Here is a 19,768-nt window from a genome sequence, read left to right on the forward strand (position 1 = left end):
CTGCTCACATCCCAGAGTTTTCATGTGTTGTCTCTTTTGCCATTTTTGATAAAAATAATTGTTATTTCTACGACTTGGTATTTTCTCACACATTCTATATGAAGAAGTCTACATTGGTTTGAATTCTTTCTTCAAGTGCTCTTTTTGTTGATAATTGCCGCCTGTTTGATATTGTTTGTGCTGTCATGCATTTGCTAAAGAGGGTTTTGTTCCCCGGCATGAGCTTTCTCTCCCCTCCCGGATTGCCTTGTGCAGGTGAGAATGTGTCTGTTCCTTATTGATTGACTTCACTGCACTTCTGTTCATGTCCTCCCTCTCTTCCTTGTCTCTGGAAGGGCTCCTTGAAGCTTGCTGTCCCATGTTCTCCTCCCACTCCTGTTGGTAATTTTTAATAGTAGATGTCCATTGGCATCCTTTGCTTGCACTCTGTCTAGTGTTCACCTGTATCTCTTCCCTTCTCTGCTACCAGCGTCGTGCCTTCAACAGAGGCACAGGAGAGTGAGAAAGTCTACAAAACTGTTGAGCACCTGGAGGAACCCTGGCCTTCCAGGCCCTTCCTTGGACCAGGGAGCGGGGAGAGCCGTCTTCTCCCGCCTCATCGTTGGGGCAGCGAGGTTCTTTCATCACAGTCCTTTGGGAGCTCCATCGTCAGGATCGATGTTATCTCATTATCTGTGTTGCCTTTAATCAGAGTGCAGCCCTTGTCTCAGATTCTGATGGCTTCTTCCCCATTTTTTCCGAATTCACTTGAAGCATAATAAATTCCCCTCCAGGCCCTACTCTGAACTCTTTTCAGTCCTTTCTGCTCCCTGGATGCCCTCCATCAGAGTTGGGACCTGGAATGGCCTCAGCTGGGCCTACTCCTCCGGCCCTCCTCCCTTGCTCTTGCTGGACCCTTGGGCCATCTCTTCTTTGACTTAGAAGCTCTGGGCTTGGGTTTTCAATCCAGGGTTTCTTTCAGGAGGTGATGGATGGATCTTGTCACTTGGCTCTGATCCATCTGTGGGGTTTTTATGATTTCTTAAGTCAGGGTGCCCAGAGCCTTTGGGTTTGGTCACTGTTTTCAGGGAGTCCAGTGATTCCTCAATGATCTCTCCTTGACCTCTCATCCAGTTCCATTTTTCATCGCAAAGCCTTCTCTTTTCTTCTATTTTTTCTAATACTTGGCCTTATTATAATATTTCTTAGGTTGTGGAGTCACTGAGTTCTGTTTCCTCTGTTCTATTTTCCAGAGAGTCCCCCCTTGGGTAAGGCTCTTGACCTTCTATTTTAAGCTGATTCTTCCATTTTTTCCTTGAGAGGTAACATTTTCCCTTTTTCTGTCTTCCTTGGTGCCTCCCAGTCTCTCGTGGACACTCTCTGTTGTCCTTGGGCCCGTCCCTCTCCTCTTGTGGGACTTCCGCACCCCATCCCCTCTCTTCTGTGTGCTTCTCCACCTCTAGCTCCGTGTTCAGATTGGGGGAGGGCCAGACTCTGCCCATTCTGCCTCTCTGGCTGTGCCCCCTGCCGCCTGGCACTTGGGGATTGAGTGGGCGGCTCAGTGGGTAGTGCCCTGGGAGACCTGAATGCAAATCCAGCCTCAGATACTTCGTAGCTGACCCTGGGCAAGTCATTTAATGTCTGTCTGCCTCAGTTTCCTCATCTTTAAAATGGGTGGGGGTCACAGTAGTACCACCTTTCAGAGTTGTTGTGAGCATCAAATGAAATAATATTTGTAAAGTGCTTGGTCCAGAGTCAGCACTTGATAAATCAGTCCATCCATTGTCCCTCCTTATCCTTGGCCAAAATCCCTGGTTTCAGGGCCTCTCTCCTGTGGCCTCCACATGGCTTTGGCCTTGGCCCTTCCTCACCTCCCCCTTCCCACACAAATCCTGCCTCGAGGGGGTCAGGGGCCTCCTGCCAGCCCCAGGTTGCGTCCCATGGTCCAAGCCTCTTGGCTCCCGCTGTCTGTTGTGCGTGGAAGGGTTTCTTTGCTCTAAAGTCCCAACCAAAATCCCGCCTCCTATGGGAAGCCTTCCTTCTGGTATTTATCTCCTAATGATCCTGGATAGAGCTTGTTTGTGTGTATTTGTTAGCTTGTGAGTTTCTTGAAGGCAGAACTGTCTTATCCCTAGCACTTGGCGCAGGGCTTGGTAGATAGTAGGCGCTTAATTAATGTTGTTTGATTGGTTGATTGACCTGCACTCCCATTGGAAGCTCTTTTATGCTGTGGTTGTGTACTGTTTCATTATTGTCCTAGAGTTTCTGCCTGCCAGTGTCCACAATACGCTGTTTCTGCAGTTCCGAAGGGTGGCTGCCAGATTGGCCACTTTCTCAGCTTCCTCCGCTCAGGCCTAGCACAGAGGAAAAATCCGTCCTTGGAAGAATCCTGCCAGATCGTGTGTCAGAAGGAGTCCTGGGCCCTCTCAAGGCTGAGGCAGACTGCCTCGGAAAGGGCACTTGCTGGGAAGAGCTCCGACTGTCATGGGCTCTTAAAGGACGTTCGCTCTGCTTTTTCCCAGGTGCATCCAAAGAAGGTGGTGCCGGCGCTGTGGATGAGGATGACTTTAGGAAAGCCTTTGCAGAAGTACCTTCTGTTCAGGTAGGACATTTGACACCCATCTGTCTGTCTCTGTCTCTGTCTCTGTGTTCCTCTCTGTTTCTCTGAATCTGTCTCTGTTTGTGACTCTGTCTGTCTGTCTATCTCTATCTCTGTCTCTCTGCCCCTCCTGTGTTTCTCTCTCTGTCTCTGTCTGTCTCTTTCTCTTTCTCAGTGACTGTCCGTGTCTGTGTCTGTGTCTGTCTCTCTCTCTTTGTCTCTCTCTGTCTTTCTCCCTCTGTCTCTGTGTTTCTGTCTCTCTGTCCTCTCTCTGTCCCTTTCTCTCTGTGACTGTGTTTCTCTCTTCCTCTCTCTCTCTTTCTCTGTCCTCTCTCTGTCTCTGTCCCTCTTTGTCTCTCTGTCTCTGAATCTGTCTCTGTTTGTAACTCTGTCTATCTCTCTCTTTGTCTCTCTGCCCCTTCTGTGTTTCTTTCTCTGTCTCTGTCCTTCTCTCTCTGTTTCTGTCTCTCTGTTTCTCTCTCTTTCTCAGTGACTGTCCATGTCTGTGTCTCTCTCTTTGTCTCTCTCTGTCCTTCTCTGTCTCTCTCTCTTTCTCTGTCTCTGTGTCTGTTTCTGTCTCTGTCCCTCTCTCTCTATTTCTCTGTCCTCTCTCTGTCTCTTTCTCTCGGTCTGTGTCCGTCTCTGTCTCTGTTTCATAAACCCTCTGAACTGCGCAGGGCACAGCTCCACGGGTCTTTCTTGGCGGTTCTGACTTGGTGGCCTTCCTGCTTTCCCTGGGTCAGCCTTCGCTCTGCAGTGAGCCCCTGTGATTGCGTTGGGTGGGCATTCCAGCAGCATCAGTTTGACGCCTGTGTTCCAGAGCGGGGGCGTCTGGGAAGAGCCCCACTTTTGCCTAGGCAGCCCTGATGGCTTTCCCTAGCCAGGGTTCGAGGTGGTCCCTTAAAATCGAGGCTTCTGGGGCAGCTAGGTGGCGCAGTGGATAGAGCACCGGCCCTGGATTCAGGAGGACCTGAGTTCAAATGTGGCCTCAGACACATAACACTTACTAGCTGTGTGACCCTGGGCGAGTCACTTAACCCCACTGCCTAGTCAAAACAGAACAAAACAAAATCAGGGCTTCTGTGAAGGAGTGGCGCCAGCGTCCGTAGCCACCACCCAGGGACTGAGGGGGCTCTGGGGAAGCTTGGGAGCCCCCTGTTAGCTGTGATTTGGGTATTGAAATCTAGCCGTGTGAAAAGGCCTCACCTCTGAGAGTGAGGGGGGTCCTCAGGTTCAGGGCTTGTCTGATCGTGGAAGGGATTCCCATGAGGAGGCGTCAGCAGGCCACGAGTCCGCGTCACGACTTTGTCTGAGCGTGTGTGACCCGTGGGCCCCAGAGCCCACGTCAGCACAGCCACGCGCTGGGGCTTGCTTCTCTTCTCAGGAGCCGACCCCCAGTCCAGAGCAGAGTCCCTAGCTTTGGCCTCAGTGCCTCCCGCCGCAGCCACTCTCACGTGCAGTGCCTTGTGTCCGCACACGTCACCAGCCCCTCCGGTCCCCTGCCCCCATGGCTTTGCTCATCTTCTGTTCCGTACTGCGGATTCTCTGCAAATCCGAACCCTTCTCTGATGGCTTCCCATTCAGGGATGAGCTTTCTCCGTCGCCTCTTCTGCCCCTCATCCTTTCTGTCCCGTTAACTCTCTTCTGTATTGATATGTGTTGAGTCATAGCGTTCCCATGAGACAGCCGTGATTGCAGTGAGTGACCTGAGGTGGCCCCGTGGGGTGGGGGACAGAAGGCCAGCCTTGTCGGGGCCGGAACAGCTGTGTGCCCCAGAACCAGCACCGTCCTGCCAGCCTGAGTCTCAGGCCAGGCGCTCCTCTGCCTCGCCGGCTTTTTCCTCTCCCGACTAAATCCCAGGTCTAGCCTCAAAACTAAATCGTGTCCCTCTTTACCCCCTTGTGTCTCCCCCCAACACTATAGGCTCTGGCAGGTGGGTCTCTGCACCTCCCTGGAGACCCACCACCAGCTTGTAGACAAGGCTTTGGATTCTGAAATTTGCCTTTTTGTTCTTATGAAGTGAGAGAAGCATCCCACAGGGACATTTTCTTCTCCAAGACACTTGTTTAATGGAAAGTAACCAGTGATGGGCTGATCTTTGTGCTTCCCTGTCTCTGGAGTGTTCCTGGGGAGGAAGGAATTGGGAGGAAATCAGAGATTGAACGTGGGGTGGGGACACGCAGCGAGCTCCTGGAAAGATACTGAAGGGGACAGAGGCTGGGGGCGGGGAATCAATGCTGAGGGGTCAGGCACACGGCCATCTCCCCCACGCTGTTGGTCCCAGCCGCTCCCACAGCATCAGCAGCCGGACAAGCTGGGGGAGGAGCTCTCCTTTTCCAGAGGCTGGAGGGGCAGTGTGGCAGAGTGGGTAGACCTGGCTCTGGACTCTGACCACTTAGCGCCAGGAAGGGCTGGGTCACCCGGGGCAGGTGGCTTGATCGGCCTCTCTGTGCACTGAGGAAACTTTCTTAGAGTGTAACCAGTGGAGGGAGGGCCGCTGTGTTTGACCAGGGAGATGACAGATCTGTATCCCCTAGGAAGTAACAGGAAGGGCACTTTAGGTAGTGCCTTGGAGTGTAATTTGTAAACTCACCTTGTGAGTGTGGCACTATAAAACCCATTCTATGGAAGGGGAAACTGAGGCTCAGGTTTCCAGCTCTTCTGACTCCAAGTGAAGCTCTAACCCCTGTGCAACCCTGCCTTTTCAGCATACCATGTTTGTTTTTCTGCCACAGCCAAATAGTGCTCTCTCCTGTAAAAAATGGTAAAGTTGGAGGAGTTAAGGCGCAGCACAGAGCATGGGCCTCAAATTAGTAGTGGGTGACCCTGGGCAAGTCCCTTCAGCACTATCTGCTTCAGTTTCCTCATCTGTCAAATGGGCATTCCTGCGAGCCCCTGATGGAATCTTAATTATAAAGCTTTTAGCACGGTGCCTGGCACACAGTAGGTGTTATCTAAATGCATGCTGTTCCGACAGGAACAGGGATATAGCGCATTAAAGTTTGAAGACAGGTTTCATTTGAAAATTAACAAGACATGGGGTTCTTTCTGGAGCATAGGGAGCTTTGAATGTGTAGGTCCTGGCGGACGAGAAACCATCAGCGAGTGTCAGGAGAAGAGATGCTGCGTGGCAGCCGCTGACTCTGGGCGTGGGGCGATGGGGCTGGTGGCTCACTGGCCTCTTGTGCCCTGGTGCTCCACGGACACACAAAGGTGATTCCTGCGAGGAGTGTGGCCAGAATCGAGAGTAGGCCATTGCCGGCGTTCGGATGGGAAGAGCAGGTAAGAGAGTGGTGGCCAGAAGCAGCATTGGCCGCCATTCATGAGGGCTTTCAACCAAGAAGGGCTGGGAAGGAGTAAATAACCCTCTGCCTCCAGCGTCCATTCAGGCCTTGGTGAGGACTAGAGATCACCGAGTAGATGAGACGCCCTGGGGGAGGAGGGGACAGGGTGACCCCCACTCTCTGGCGTGGCGTGTCGGAGGCGGACCAGTGAGAAGGGGGAGGGGAGATCCTTAAGAGGGAGGTTGTGGCCACACTGGAAGGCCTCACACGGGATTCCTGGAGGGAGGGAGCCCCTCAAAAGGGTGAGGCTGTGAGTGGAAGGAGGAGTTAGAAGGTGGGAGGCAGGGGGATGGGGCCGTGAGCAGATGGATGAATAAGCGGGATGGTAGAATCCAGGGAAGTATTTGAAAGATGGCGGCTCTGCAGATTGCTCTGGACAGTGCCAAGGTCCACCTACCGTGGTGGGGGGGAGGGAAGATGGTGGCCGTGGGAACCGTGACTCCCTCTCCATTGTCCTTCACCCGTGTCCTGTGACCTGCGTAATTCCTTCAGGGCGACGTGTTCCTGCCCGTCATGTGCTTCTCATTTCCTGGGCGTGTTTCCACATCCGTGCTTTGGGGAATGTGCAGTTGCATGTTGGGTAGCCAGGTGACCTCTCTGGGCAAAGACTTGTGCTTGGCCATTCAGAGACGTTTCCTAAAGGCTGCCCATTCAAAACTAGGCACACATTGTTGAGTTTGACCACACCGTCTCTGCTCTTCCCTTCCCGTTCTCTGTGGCTGTCTTTGTCCGTCCTAAGGCCTGTGGCATGTCCAGGCAACTCTGTGTCATCATCTGGACATGAGACTGTTTTCAGGGGTTGGTTTTTTTTCCTACATTTGGTTAAATTTCTTGAGTGATTAGTGATCTCATTTTAAATGGGGTGAGGCTTAAATCAGTTAGCCTAATCCCCTTACAAACAGGAAGGAGGTACATCCAGAGAACAGTAAAGGCCCCTAGCCTGAGGTCCATTAACTTGTTGAAGAAAACTATTTTTCAACAAAAATAGTCAGGAAGATGGCAGAGTGAGGTAGCAGCCCAGCTGAACTCTCCCAAATTCGCCTCCAGACAACTGTGAAAGAACACCACAAAACATTCTGGAGCAACGGAGCCAAAAGAAGATTGGGGTGAAGCAGTGTTCCTCAGCTTGGCAGGAAATGTCTGTCTCACCTGAGTAGAAGGGGTGTGCAGTCCAGTGCAGGTGGCATCCGGGAAAGCCAGCAGCCGGCTGCACCACAGTGAGACAGGCGCTTAGTCTTGGTACGGCAGGCCCTATGGCCTCTGTGCAGGAAGCCAGCTCCCCAGTGGAGCAGGTCAGCTGTGTGCGAGGCCCAGCACTCCTGACACAAGAAGCCCGGGACAGCGCTCCCTCCACCCCAGAAGCAGCGCCCATCTTTAAAAGTCACAAAATAGGATAGAAAAACAAGCAAAAACAAAGAATAGAGTACTGACCATAGAATACTGTGGTGGCAGGGAAGAGCAAAACACAAACTCAGCAGAGGACGACGACGTCAAAATGCCTACATGCAGAGCCTCAGAGAAGAGTGTAAACTGGTCTCAGGCCAGCAAAGAACTCCTAGAAAGGATTTAAAAAATCAAAAGAGGTAGAAGAAAAATTGGCAAAAGAAAGGAGAGCGATGCAAGAGAATCATGAAAACAGAGTCAATAGTTTGGTAAAGGAAGCACCAAAAAACTGGGTGGGGGGAATGTACAAAAATGCACAGAAGAAAACTCCTTCAAAAAATAGAATTTGCCAATGGGAAAAGGAGGTACAAAAACTCAGTGAAGAAAATAATTTCTTAAAAATTAGGATTGGGCAAGTGGAAGCCAAGGACTCGATAGGACATCAAGAAACAATATAACAAAACAAAAAAAAGTAAAAAAACTAAATAAATAGAAGAAAATGTGAAATATTTCATTGGAAAAATAACTGACCTGGAAAATAGATCCAGGAGAGGTGATTTAAAAATTATTGGATTACCTGAAAACCATGTTAAAAAAAAAAATAGCCTACACATCGTATTTCAGGAAATTACGTAGGAAAACTGGATGTCCTGGAACCAGAGGGTAAAATAGAAATGGTAAGAATTCACTGATCATCTCCTGAAAGAGATCCAAAATTAAAACTCCCAGGAATATTATAGCCAAACTCCAGAGCTCCCAGGTCAAGGAGAAAATACTGCAGGCATGTAGAAAGAAACAATTCAAATATCAGGGAGCCACAGTCAGAATTACCCAGGATTTAGCAGCTTCTACATTAAAGGATCAGGCAACTTGGAATATGATTATCCAGAGAGCAAAGGAGCTAGGATTATAACCAAGAATCATTTTCCCAGCAAAACTGAATAAAATCCTTGAGGGGATAAAATGGATATTCAGTGAAATAGGCAACTTTTTTTTTGTCTTTTTGGTGAGGCAGCTGGGGTGAAGTGACTTGCCCAGGGTCACACAGCTAGTAAGTGTCTGCTCTCTGAGGCCAGATTTGAACTTGGGTCCACCTGACTCCAAGGCCGGATCTCTATCCACTGTGCCACTTAGCTGTCCCCGAAATAGGGGACTTTGAAGCATTCCTGATGAAAATACCAGAGTTGAATAGAAAATCTGACTTTCAAATACAAGACTCAAGAGAAGCATGAAAGAGTAAACAAGAAAGAGAAAAATATAAGGGATTCAATAAGATTAAACTTTATATCCCTACATGGGAAGGTGATACCTGTAACTCTTAAGAATGTTGTTACCATTAGGGCGGTTAGAAGGAGTATACTTAGAGGGTGTAGACATAAGTTGACTTTGATGGGATGATATAAAAAAAAAGCCCCAAAACAAAATTAAAGGATGAGAAAGAGAATTATACTGGGAGAAGAGGGAATGAAGAAGTAAAATGGGATAACTTATCTCACATAAAAGAGGCATGAAAGAGCTATTCCAGACGATAGCAGGGATGGGCAGTGCTTGAACCTTACTCTCATTAGAACTGGCTGAAGGAGGAACTATCATACACACTCAGTTGGGTACAGAAATCTATTTTACCCTGTAGGGAAGTACGAGGACGAACTGGGGTAAGGGGTGGTCAGAAGCAAAACACTTGTGAAGAGGAATGGGGGAGAGAGAGAGGATAAAGAGGGAAAAATAGGATGGAGGGAAATAACACAGTAATCATAACTGTGAATGGGATGGACTCACCCACAAAATGGAAGTGAGTAGCAGAGTGAATTAAAAACCAGAATCCTACATATTTGAAGCCTAGAGACACACCCAGAGAAAAGGTAAGGGGCTGGAGCAGAATCTATTATGCTTCAGCTGAAGCTAAAAAAAAAGGGGGGGGGGCGCTAGCAATCCTGATCTCAGACAAAGCAAAAGCAAAATTAGATCTAAAAGAAATAAGGAAGGAAACTACATCTTGCTAAAAGGTGCCATAGACAATGAAGCAATATCAATATTAAACATAAATGCCCCGAATATTATAGCAGCTATTTTTTAAAGAAGTTAAATGAGTTACAGGAGGAAATAGATAGTAAAACTATACTAAGGGGGGACTTCAACTTTCTGCTGTCAAAAGTAGATAAATCTAACCAAAAAAAAAAAAAGAAAAGTTAAAGGAATGAATGGAATTTTAGAAAAGTTAGATATAATGGACCTCTGGTGAAAATTGAATGGGGATAGAAAAAATATACCTTTTTCTCAGCAGTGCATGGCAACTACAGAAAGACTGACCATGTATAAAAACCTCATGATCAAATGCAGAAATAGTAAATGCATCCTTTTCAGGTCATAATGCAATAAAAATTACGTTCAATAAAAGGCCATAGAAAGATTAAAAATCAATTGGAAACTAAATGTAATCCTAAAGAATGAGTGAGTCAAAGAACAAATCATAGAAAAAATCAATAATTTCATTAAAGAGAATGACATCTGTAAGACAGTATACCCAAATTTATGGGATGCAACCAAAGCAGTACTTAAGGTAAATTTTATGTTTCTAAATGTTTATGTTAATAAAATAGAGAAAGAGCACATCAATGAAATGGGATGAACTTTAAAAAACTAGAAAAAGAGCACATTTAAAACCCCCAATTCAACACCAAATTGGAAATCCTGAAAACCCAAGATGAGATTAATAAAATTGAAAGTAAGAAAATTGAACTACTAATAAATAATACTAGGATCTGGTTTTATAACAAAGCAACAATAAAATAGATAAACCATTGGTTAATTTAATTTGAAAAAAAGAAAACCAGATTACCAGTATTTTACCACCTATGAAGAAGAAATTAAAGGAATTATTAGGAACTGTTTTGCCCACTTATGTGCCAGTAAATTTGAGAATCAAAGTGAAATGGATGAATATTTGTAAAAATATAAATTGTCTAGATTAACAGAAGATGAAATAGAATACCTAAATAAATACATCTTAGAAAAAGTAATTAAATAAGTTATTAGTGAACTCCCTAAAAAAACATCCCTGGGACCAAATGGATTCACAAGTGAATTCTACCAGACATTTAAAAAACAATTTGAGTACTGTATAAACTCTTTGGAAAAAAAGAAAAAATAGGTGAAGAGTGAGTCCTTCCAAATTCCGTTTATGACACAAATGTGGTACTGATACCTAAGCCAGGAACAGTGAAAACAGAACAAAAACTGTAGACTAATTTCCCTTATGAATTTTTTTTTTGGCAAGGCAGTCAGAGTTAAGTGACTTGCCCAGGGTCACACAACTAGTGTCAAGTGTCTGAGGCCAGATTTGAATTCAGGCCCTCTTGACTCCAGGGCCCATGCTCTATCCACTGTGATACCTAGCAGCCCCTTCCCTAATGAATATTGATGCAGAAATTTTAAATAAAAATAATAGCAAGGAGATCACAGAAATATATCAGAAGGATTATACACTATGACCAGTTTGGATTTATACCGGAAATGCAGGGCTGGTTCAGCCTTAGGAAAACTATGATAGTATAACTGACCATATCAATCACAAAACCAACAGAAATGATATGATTATCTTAGTGGATGCAGGAGAAGCTTTTGACAAAATACAGCACATATTCCTGTTAAAAACCCCTAAGAGGAGTGGGTAGAACAAGGAAACGGAGGGCAAGGGGAAAGGATAATAGACACATTCTTTTAAAAGAGTGTGGAATAGGGAAGGGAGTGATAAGTAAACTACAGGAGGGATAGGGTAAAAAGAGAGGCTGAGAAGGATAATAGTGAGGCAAATATACAAATAATAATTATAATTTTTAATGTGAATGGGATGAATTTGCCCATACAGCAGAATGGATTAAAAATCAGATTCTGACAACATGCTGCTTACAAGAAACACATTTAAAAATGATAGAGACACACAATTAAAATAAAGGGCTGGAGCAGAATGTAATATGCCTCAGCCAATGCAAAAATGCAGGGGTAGCATCATGATGACAGACAAAGTCAAAGCTAAAATATATTTAAAAGAGTTAAGTAGAGAGGCAACATTATGATAAAATGCACCATAGATAATGAAGCAGTATCAATACTAAATACTAAACTTATATGCACTAAATATCATAGCATCTAAATTTTTTAGAGAAAAGTTTAATGAATTAACAGGTAGAAATAGTACTATAATAGTGGAGGCCTTTAATCTTCCCCTCTCAGACTAGACAATTCTAAACGAAAAATAAATAAAAAAGAAGTTAATGAAGTGAACAGAATTTTAGATTAGCTAGATATGATATATAGAGAGAACTAAATGGAAATAGAAAGGAAGACACCTCTTGCTCAGTAGTACATGGTACCTTTACAAGGATTGACCATATATTAGGGCACAAAAATTTTATAGCTAAAAGGAGAAATATTAAATGCTTCCTTTACAGACCACAATTCAATAAAAGTTATGTTTAATAAGGAACCATGGAAACATAGGAAACTAATTGGAGACTAAACAACCTAATCTTAATGTATGGGTTAAAGAACCAATAATATAAACAATCAGTTATTTCATTAATGAAAATGACTAATGAAATGACATATCACAACGATACAGGGAAAGCAGTAATCAGAGGAAAATTTATGTCTCTTGAGTGCTTATATCAGTAAAAAAAAAGAGAAAGACCAATGAACTAGGTGTGTAGTTTTAAAAAAAAAAATTAGAAAAAGAACCCATTAGAAGTCCTCAAACACTAAATTGGAAATTCTAAAAATTAAAAGTGGAATTAGTAAAATCAAGTGGAAGAAAAACCATTGAATTCATAAATAAAGTTGGTATTATAAAAAAATCAATGAAATTGGTAAAGCCATTGATTAATATGATTTCAAAAAAAACCAAATTACTAGTATTAAAAATGAAAAGGGTGAATATACCACTAAAGAAATCAAAGTAATTATAAGGAGTTATTTTGCCCAATTATATGCCAATAAATTTAACAATTTAAGTGAAATGGAAGAATATTTACAAAAATACAAACTGCCCAGATTAGCAGAAGAGGAAATACAATATCTAAATAAATATAATTTAGAAAAGGACTTTGAACAGTCCATAAATGAGCTTCCTAAGAAAAGCACCAGGACCAGACAGATTTATAAGTGAATTTTATCAGTGATTTAAAGATTAACTAACTCTAATATTAAATAAATTGTTTGGAATAATAGGCAAAGAAGGAGTCCTACCAAACTCCTTTCATGAAACAAATATGATACTGATACCTGAACCAGGAAAAGTAAAAACAGAGAAAAAATGATAGGACAATTTCATTAATGAATATGGATGCAAAAGTCGTAAATAAAATACTAGCTTAAAGATTACAACAATATATTACAAAGATTATACAATATGATCAAGCAGGATTCATGCCAGGAAGACAGGGATTGCTTAACATAAGGAAAATGATTATATCAATAATGAAAGTAGCAAAAGTCATCTAATATCAATAAATGCAGAAAAAGCATTTGATAAAGTATAACACTAAATGCCTATTTTTTATTAAAAAGACTTGAAAATACAGGCATACATGGACTTTTCCTATTTACCTAAAACCACTAGCAAGCATCATTTGTAATGGGGATAAACTAGAAGCTTTCCTAGTAAGAGCAGGTGTGAAACAAGGATGCTCACTGGCACCATTGTTATTCAATATTATATTGGAAATCCTATCAGTAACAGTAAGAGAAGAAAAAGAAATCGAAGGAATCAAAATAGGGAATTAAGTTATAAAACTTTTTCTTTTTGCAGGTGATATATTTGGAAAATCCTGAAGACTCAACTAGAAAGTTAATTGAAATAATTTCAGCAAAGTAGCAGGATATAAAGTAGACCCACATAAATCATCAGCATTCCTATTACCAACAGAGTTTAGCAGGAAGAGATAGCTAGAGATACCCCATTTAAAATAACTCTAGACAATATAAAATACCTGGGGATACACCTGCCAAAACAAACCCAGGATCTATATGAACAAAACCATAAAAAACTTTGCATACAAATAACATCAGATTTTAATAAATGGACAAATATTAAATGTTCATAGATTGGCAGGGCCAATGTAATGAAAATGACAGTTTTCCCAAAAATTATATATTCAATGCCATCCCAGTTAAATTACCAAAAAGTTATTTTATAGACCTAGAAAAAATGAAATTCATTTGGAAAAATAAAAGATCAAGAATATTAAGAGAACTAATTGGAAAAAAAATGTAAAGGAAGGTGCTTTAGCAGCACCAGATCTTAAAAGAAAGTAATTATCAAAACTATGTGGTACTGGCTAAGAAATAGAAAGATAGATCAGTGGAACAGAGTAGATGTACGTTCTACAGCAGCAAATGAATATAGTTACCTGGTATTTGATAAGTATAAAGAATTAAGTTTTAGGGGTGAGAATTCATTATTTGGTAAAAATTGCTAGGAAAGCTGGAAAGCAGTCTGGCAGAAATTGGGGATAGACCAATATCTTACTCATTTACCAAAATATAAATGGAGATACTACAAGAACATTTGAAGAACATAGAACATATTACCTATCAGACTTTTGGATAAGTAAACAATTTTTGAACAAACAATCGATAAAGAGTGTTGTGAGATGTAAAATGGATAATTTTGATATCATTGAATTAAAAAGTTTTTGTACAAATAAAAGAAATGTAGCCAAGATCAGAAGGAAAGCAGAAAACTGGGGGGGAAATTTTATAGATAGTTCCTCAGATAAAGGTCTCATATCTCAAATATATAAAGAATTTTGTCAAATATATAAGAATGCAAATCGTTCCCCAATTGATAAGTGATCAGAGTTCTCCGATGAAGATCTTCAGTGAAGAAATTGAAACAATTTATAGTCATGAAAAAAATACTCCAAGTCATTATTAATAAGAGAAATGCCAATTAAAACAACCTTGAAATACTATATTACACCTATCAGATTGGCTAAAATGATAGAAGGGGAAAGTGACAGATGTTGGAGGGGATGTGGAAAAATTGGGACTTCAACTCATTTTTGGAGCTGATCCAACCATTTTGGAGAGAGGTTTGGATTTGGAATTATGCCCAAAGAGTTATTAAACTGCCTTTACCCTTTGACCCAGCCATACCACTATTAGGTCTGTTTCCCAAGAGGATTAGGGAAAATAGAAAAGAACCTACATGCTCTAAAATATTTTTGTGGCGGCAAAGAATTGGAAATGGCGGGGATGCTCACCAGTTGGGGAGTGGCTAAACAAATTGTGGTGTATGTTCATGATGGAGTACGACTCTGCTTGAAGAAATGGTGAGCTCAGTGATTTTAGAAGAACATGGAGAGACGGCCATGAAATCATGACGAGCGAAATGAGCAGAACCAAGAGAACACTGAATGCGCCGACAGCGGTATCGCTTAAGAACGTTTTTAGAACGACTTGGAGCAGCCACGGCATTCTGACGATTCCAAATGCCTGAATTGACCTCAGAGGTCCTGTGAAGGAGGGTGCTCTTTGAATCCAGAAAGGAGTCCTGCTGTGGCAAAGGAAATGACGAGCAGGCCAATGTAGGAAAACACAGAAAGACTTGGGCTCGTGAAGGACAATGCCAGCCACTCAAGAGAAACAGATGATAGGAGGGAGTAAGCAGAGTGTAGTCACACACACGTGTATGTGTGTGTGTGTATGTAATGTCTGTTTATAGGTAGCTATGTATATGCTTATATGTCCATGCTGGATCATAGCCTTCCTTAGGGTGGGGGGAGGGGGAAATAAAGTAAAACATGCGTAGCAGAGAGCAAATGAAAACCAGCGTGGAAGCAAAGGAAAGCTGGGCAGCTTTGAAAACAACACATAGGATTTGTTCTATAGGTTTTCTTGAAATGGAAATTTATTGTTTTGTATTGAATCCTCTCTTATGGTCTGCTGGGTACAAGACAATTTTTTTTCTTTTCTCGTTTTGTATTTAAGTGTAAAATAAAATTACAAAACACCAGAGAACATAAGAATAAAGGGAGCTTTCCTTAAAATGATAAGTAGCGCATATCTCAAACCATCAGCAAATATTATCTGTAATGAGGATAAGCAAGAAGTTAAGGGGTGAAGCAGAGTTGCCCATTATCACCACTATTATTCAATATTGTACTAGAAATGCTAGCAATAGTAAGAGAAGAAAAAGGAAATGAAAAAAAATTAGACAATGAGGAAACAAAATCATCACTGCAGATAATATGATGGTATACATAGACAATCAACTAAAAAACTAGTTGAAATAATATAAATAAAAATGAAATAATATAAAATAGACCCACACAAATCATCTGCATTTCTATATTTTACCAACAAAGTCCAGCAGTAAGAGATAGAAAGAAATTCCATTTAAAATAACTGTAGCTAATATAAAATACTTGCCAAAATAAACCCAGGAACTATGTATGAACAGTTACAAAATACTTTTCATACATAAAGTCAGATCTAAACGGTTAAAAAACTATCAATTGCTCAGGGGTAGTCTGAGCCAATATAATAAAAACGACAATTCTATCTGAACTAATTTACTTATTCAATGCCATCCCAATCAGACTATCAAAAAATTATTTGATAGATGTAGAAAAAAATAATACAATTGATTTGTAAGAGCAAAAGGTGAAGAATATCAGGGGAATTAATGGGGGGAAAAAGTGAAGGAAGGTAACCTAGCCAAACCAGACTGTATTATAAAGCGGTAATCATCAAAGCAGTCTGGTACTGGCTAAGAAATAGAGTGGTCGATCAGTGGAACTGATTAGGTACACAAGACACAGTAGTAAATAAATGATCATAGTAATCTGATGTTTGATAAACCCAAAGATCCCAGCTTTTGGGACAAGAACTCACTATTTGACGAAAACTGCTGGGAAAACTGGAGAACGGTATAGCAGAATTTAGGTGTAGACCAACATCTTATACCATATGCCAAGATAAGGTCAAAATGGGTACATGATTTAGACATAAAGGCTGATACCATAAGCAGATTAGGAGAGCATGGAATAGTTTACCTGTTAGATCTATGGAGATGGGAAGAGTTTATGACCAAACAAGAGACAGCATTATGAGAGGTAAAATGGATAACTTTGATTGTATTAAATTAAAAAGGGTTTTCACTAATAAAACAAATGCACCCAAAATTAGAAGGAAAACAAAGTTGGGTAACAATTTTTACAGCAAGTGTCTTTAACAAAGGCCCCATTGCCAAAATAATAGAAGAATACAAGTCATTCCCCAATTGATAGTCAAAGAATATAAACAGGCAGTTTTTGGACAAAGAAATCAAAGCTATCTATAGTCATACAGAAAATGCTTTAAATCACTGTTGATGAGAAAAACGCAAATTTAAACAACTTAGAGGTACCCCCTCACGCTTATCAGATTGGCTAACATGACAGCAAGGGAAAATGATAAATGTTGGAGATGTGGGAAAATTGGGACACTGATGTACTGTTGGTGAAGTTGTGAACCAATCCTGCCATTGTGGAAAGCAGTTTGGAACTGTGCCCAAAGGGATATCACACTGCATACCCTTTGACCCAGCAATACCACTAGTAGGTCTGTCTCACAAAGAGATTTTTTTTTAAAGAAAAAAGTACCTATTTATGCCAAAATATTTATAGCAACTCTTTTTGTGGTGACAAAGAATTGGAACAATTGGGGAGTCGCTGAACAAGTTGTGGTGTGTGAATGTAATGGAATACTGTTGTGTTAGAAGAAATGACGAGCAGGTGGATTTCAGAAAACCCTGGAACAACTTAGGTGAATCGATGAAGAGTGAAGCGAGCAGGACCAGGACAGCATTGTGCGCAGTAACAGCGATATTCTACAGTGATCAGACGCAAATGACTTAGCTGTCCTCAGTGACACAGTGATCCAAGACGGTTCTGAAGGACTTAGGATGAAAAATGCTCTCCATCTCCAGAGAAAGCACCGGTGGAGTCTGAATGCTGATGGAAGCAGACTTTTTTTCACTTGATCCTTTTTTCATGCTTTTTTTTTTCAGTCTGTCTTTTTCACAACTTGACAAATGTGAAAATATGTTTTGCGTGATTGCACAAGTATAACTTTGGGCGAATTGCATACTGTCTCAAGGAGGGAGAGAATTTGGAACTCAAAATTTTAAACAATTATGTTAATTGTTTTTACACGTAATTAGCAAAAAAGATGAAATGTTATTTTGAAATATTTTGATAACTGTATTTCACTCTAATTGGCTTCCTTTGAAATGGTCTATATTACATCTTATCGCTTTAAAGCATCCCTCCCAGAAGGCAGCCTTCGGTTTCTGCTGCGTCGCCAAAGGGGTCTGTGGCGTGGCCTCCACTGAACTCGCGCCCACTCACAGGGAGCGTGTGCCTTCACAAGAACTTGGTTGTTATCTCAGCTCGTCCTGCTGCTGCATCTTTGCAGGGATCGTGTGCGTTTTTGACACGGTTGGGGGATGCACCCTGGACAGGGAACGAAGGCAGTGACCTCCCTGCATCCTCCACCCTTGCAGACAAGGCACGTGCCTCATGGAACCCTTTCTCGTCCCTTGTCCTGTTGTTATCGATACAGAATGCTCTAGGTGTCGTGTGCATTAGAATGGAGACGCCAGACCCGCTGTCCCACGGGGTGGGAGAAAGGCAAAGGCCTCTCCTGTGTAGGACAAGACTCTGGGGTGTCCTGTTGACAGCGACATGGAGAGCCTGTCTGACCTTTCTTCCTCGCCGAGTCTGCTCAGCGTCCTCTCTGACTTTGTTGTGCCCGCTACGGCGGGGCTGTCCCATCTCTCCCCGTCTGCTCTGGGATCTGTGGTGTCATCCATTCCCAGCACTGACATTGTTGGGCCCAACCCCCTGCCTTGCACCTTCACCTTGGACATCAACAGTCAGCTGCCTGGAGGCATCCCAAGCTCACCGTGCCCTTCCCCCAGACCCCTCGCTTCTTTTTGGCTCCCCGGTATCCCGCCATCAGAGCCGTCCTCAGCTTCTCGCTCGCTCTGCTCACCTACATCTCATCTTCATTTTTTACTGGCCTGCCCCTCGGATCCTGCGCTTGTCACGTGGCCGGGAGCCCAGGCCTCCTCAGTCTCCCCATGCCAGGGCCATTCCCTCAGATTGGAGTACCTCCATTTGGGCTTTGCCACCGCCATGCCCCTGCAACAGTTCCCAGCTGTCTCGTGTAAGTTGTCAGCCTGATCCATGGCAGGCTCCTGAAAGGCAGGGACATTGTGCTTCCCATGATGCCTGGCACGATGCAGGTCTTGTGATTTCTACCCTCACAATCTCTCTTGAAGGTGTCCCTTTCTCTCTAGTCCCTGGGGGGCAGCTGCCGGTGGGTCTCTGCCCACTTGGGTGCATCCTCCTCCTCTAGGCAGTCAGACTGTGGCACGCATCAGTCTCCCCATTCACAGAACCCCAGGTGCTCCCTGTAACCTCCATTTCCTTACTCCTTTCTCACCCCAGCAAACTCTACAGTTGAGGGGCAGTAGTTAGCAAGCCTTTATTAAGCACTTACTGTGTGCTGGAGACTATGCTGCTGAGGGCTGGTGAGACATAAAATTTTAACTGGCATTCATGAATGTTTTATATGCTTTAAAATCTGATGTGTTGTCCTGGGTAGGGATTCTGAAATCTCATGGAGACCTTCTTTGGAACTTTCTTGCAAATGCATTTTGTTTCCACAGCTTTACCTAGTGGTGGGTTCTCTGGAGGAACAACTCAAAGAATTTTCTGTAGACATGGTTTGCTTAAGATTGAGCAAAGCTTGACTCTTTTTGAGTGGAAAAACTGCCCTCCCCCCTTTTTTTTTCTGAAACTCTAGAAAATGCTTCCCTTTTGTTTGAAAAATAATGCAGTCTTCTTCCAAGAATGAATGAATAAAGCATTTATTAAGCCCTTCCTGCATCAGAAACACTGTGCTAAGTGTTGGGAGCTTGCATCAGAAAGTGTAAGACAGTCCCTGCTCACCAGAGCTGAGAAGGAAGGAAGGGAAGAGGGAGGAGAGGGAAGGAGGAAGGAAAGAGGGAGGGAGGAAGGAAAGAGGGAGGGAAGAAGGAAAGGAGGGAGGGAGCAGAAGAGGGAAGAAGAGAGGGGGGGAGCATTAAGCCCCTACTGTGTGCCAGGCGCTATGCTCATGCGCACTTTACAAAGCTGACCTCTTGAGACAGTGTCTCTGGTGATGACAAAGATGCCATCCCACATTTCCTGTACTTTGGTGATACCTGTATTGAGCATTTATTGATTCTTGGTATGCAACTATGTACTCAGCCTAGAAATGCCAGAAAAGACCGTCCCTGCCCCCAAGAGCTTCCTTTTGAATGGAAGGTGACCACAGGCCCATGAAGAGAGCGTGGCGAGTGGGGGTGGGGTGTGAGTGTCCAGAGTGCAGTGGGATGGCCGGCTGGGGACTCGGTGACCAGGGGGCGATTGCA

The 19,768-nt window shown here is 43.1% G+C and overlaps 1 protein-coding gene across 12 annotated transcripts in view; it reads left to right on the plus strand.

The window, feature by feature from the left end:
- The window catches only part of CLASP2 (cytoplasmic linker associated protein 2), a 141,467-nt gene that overhangs the window by 64,882 nt on the left and 56,817 nt on the right, over nucleotides 1–19,768 (plus strand). For all 12 annotated transcript variants that reach the window (XM_027835789.1, XM_027835792.1, XM_027835790.1 and 9 more), the window contains one exon: nucleotides 2,502–2,581. In XM_027835789.1, the coding sequence (XP_027691590.1) occupies nucleotides 2,502–2,581 (80 nt within the window). The remainder of the gene's footprint in view (nucleotides 1–2,501; nucleotides 2,582–19,768) is intronic.

The sequence above is a fragment of the Vombatus ursinus genome, unplaced genomic scaffold, assembly GCF_900497805.2.
Source record: "Vombatus ursinus unplaced genomic scaffold, bare-nosed wombat genome assembly UNPS02014817.1, whole genome shotgun sequence".
NCBI classification, from domain to species: domain Eukaryota; kingdom Metazoa; phylum Chordata; class Mammalia; order Diprotodontia; family Vombatidae; genus Vombatus; species Vombatus ursinus.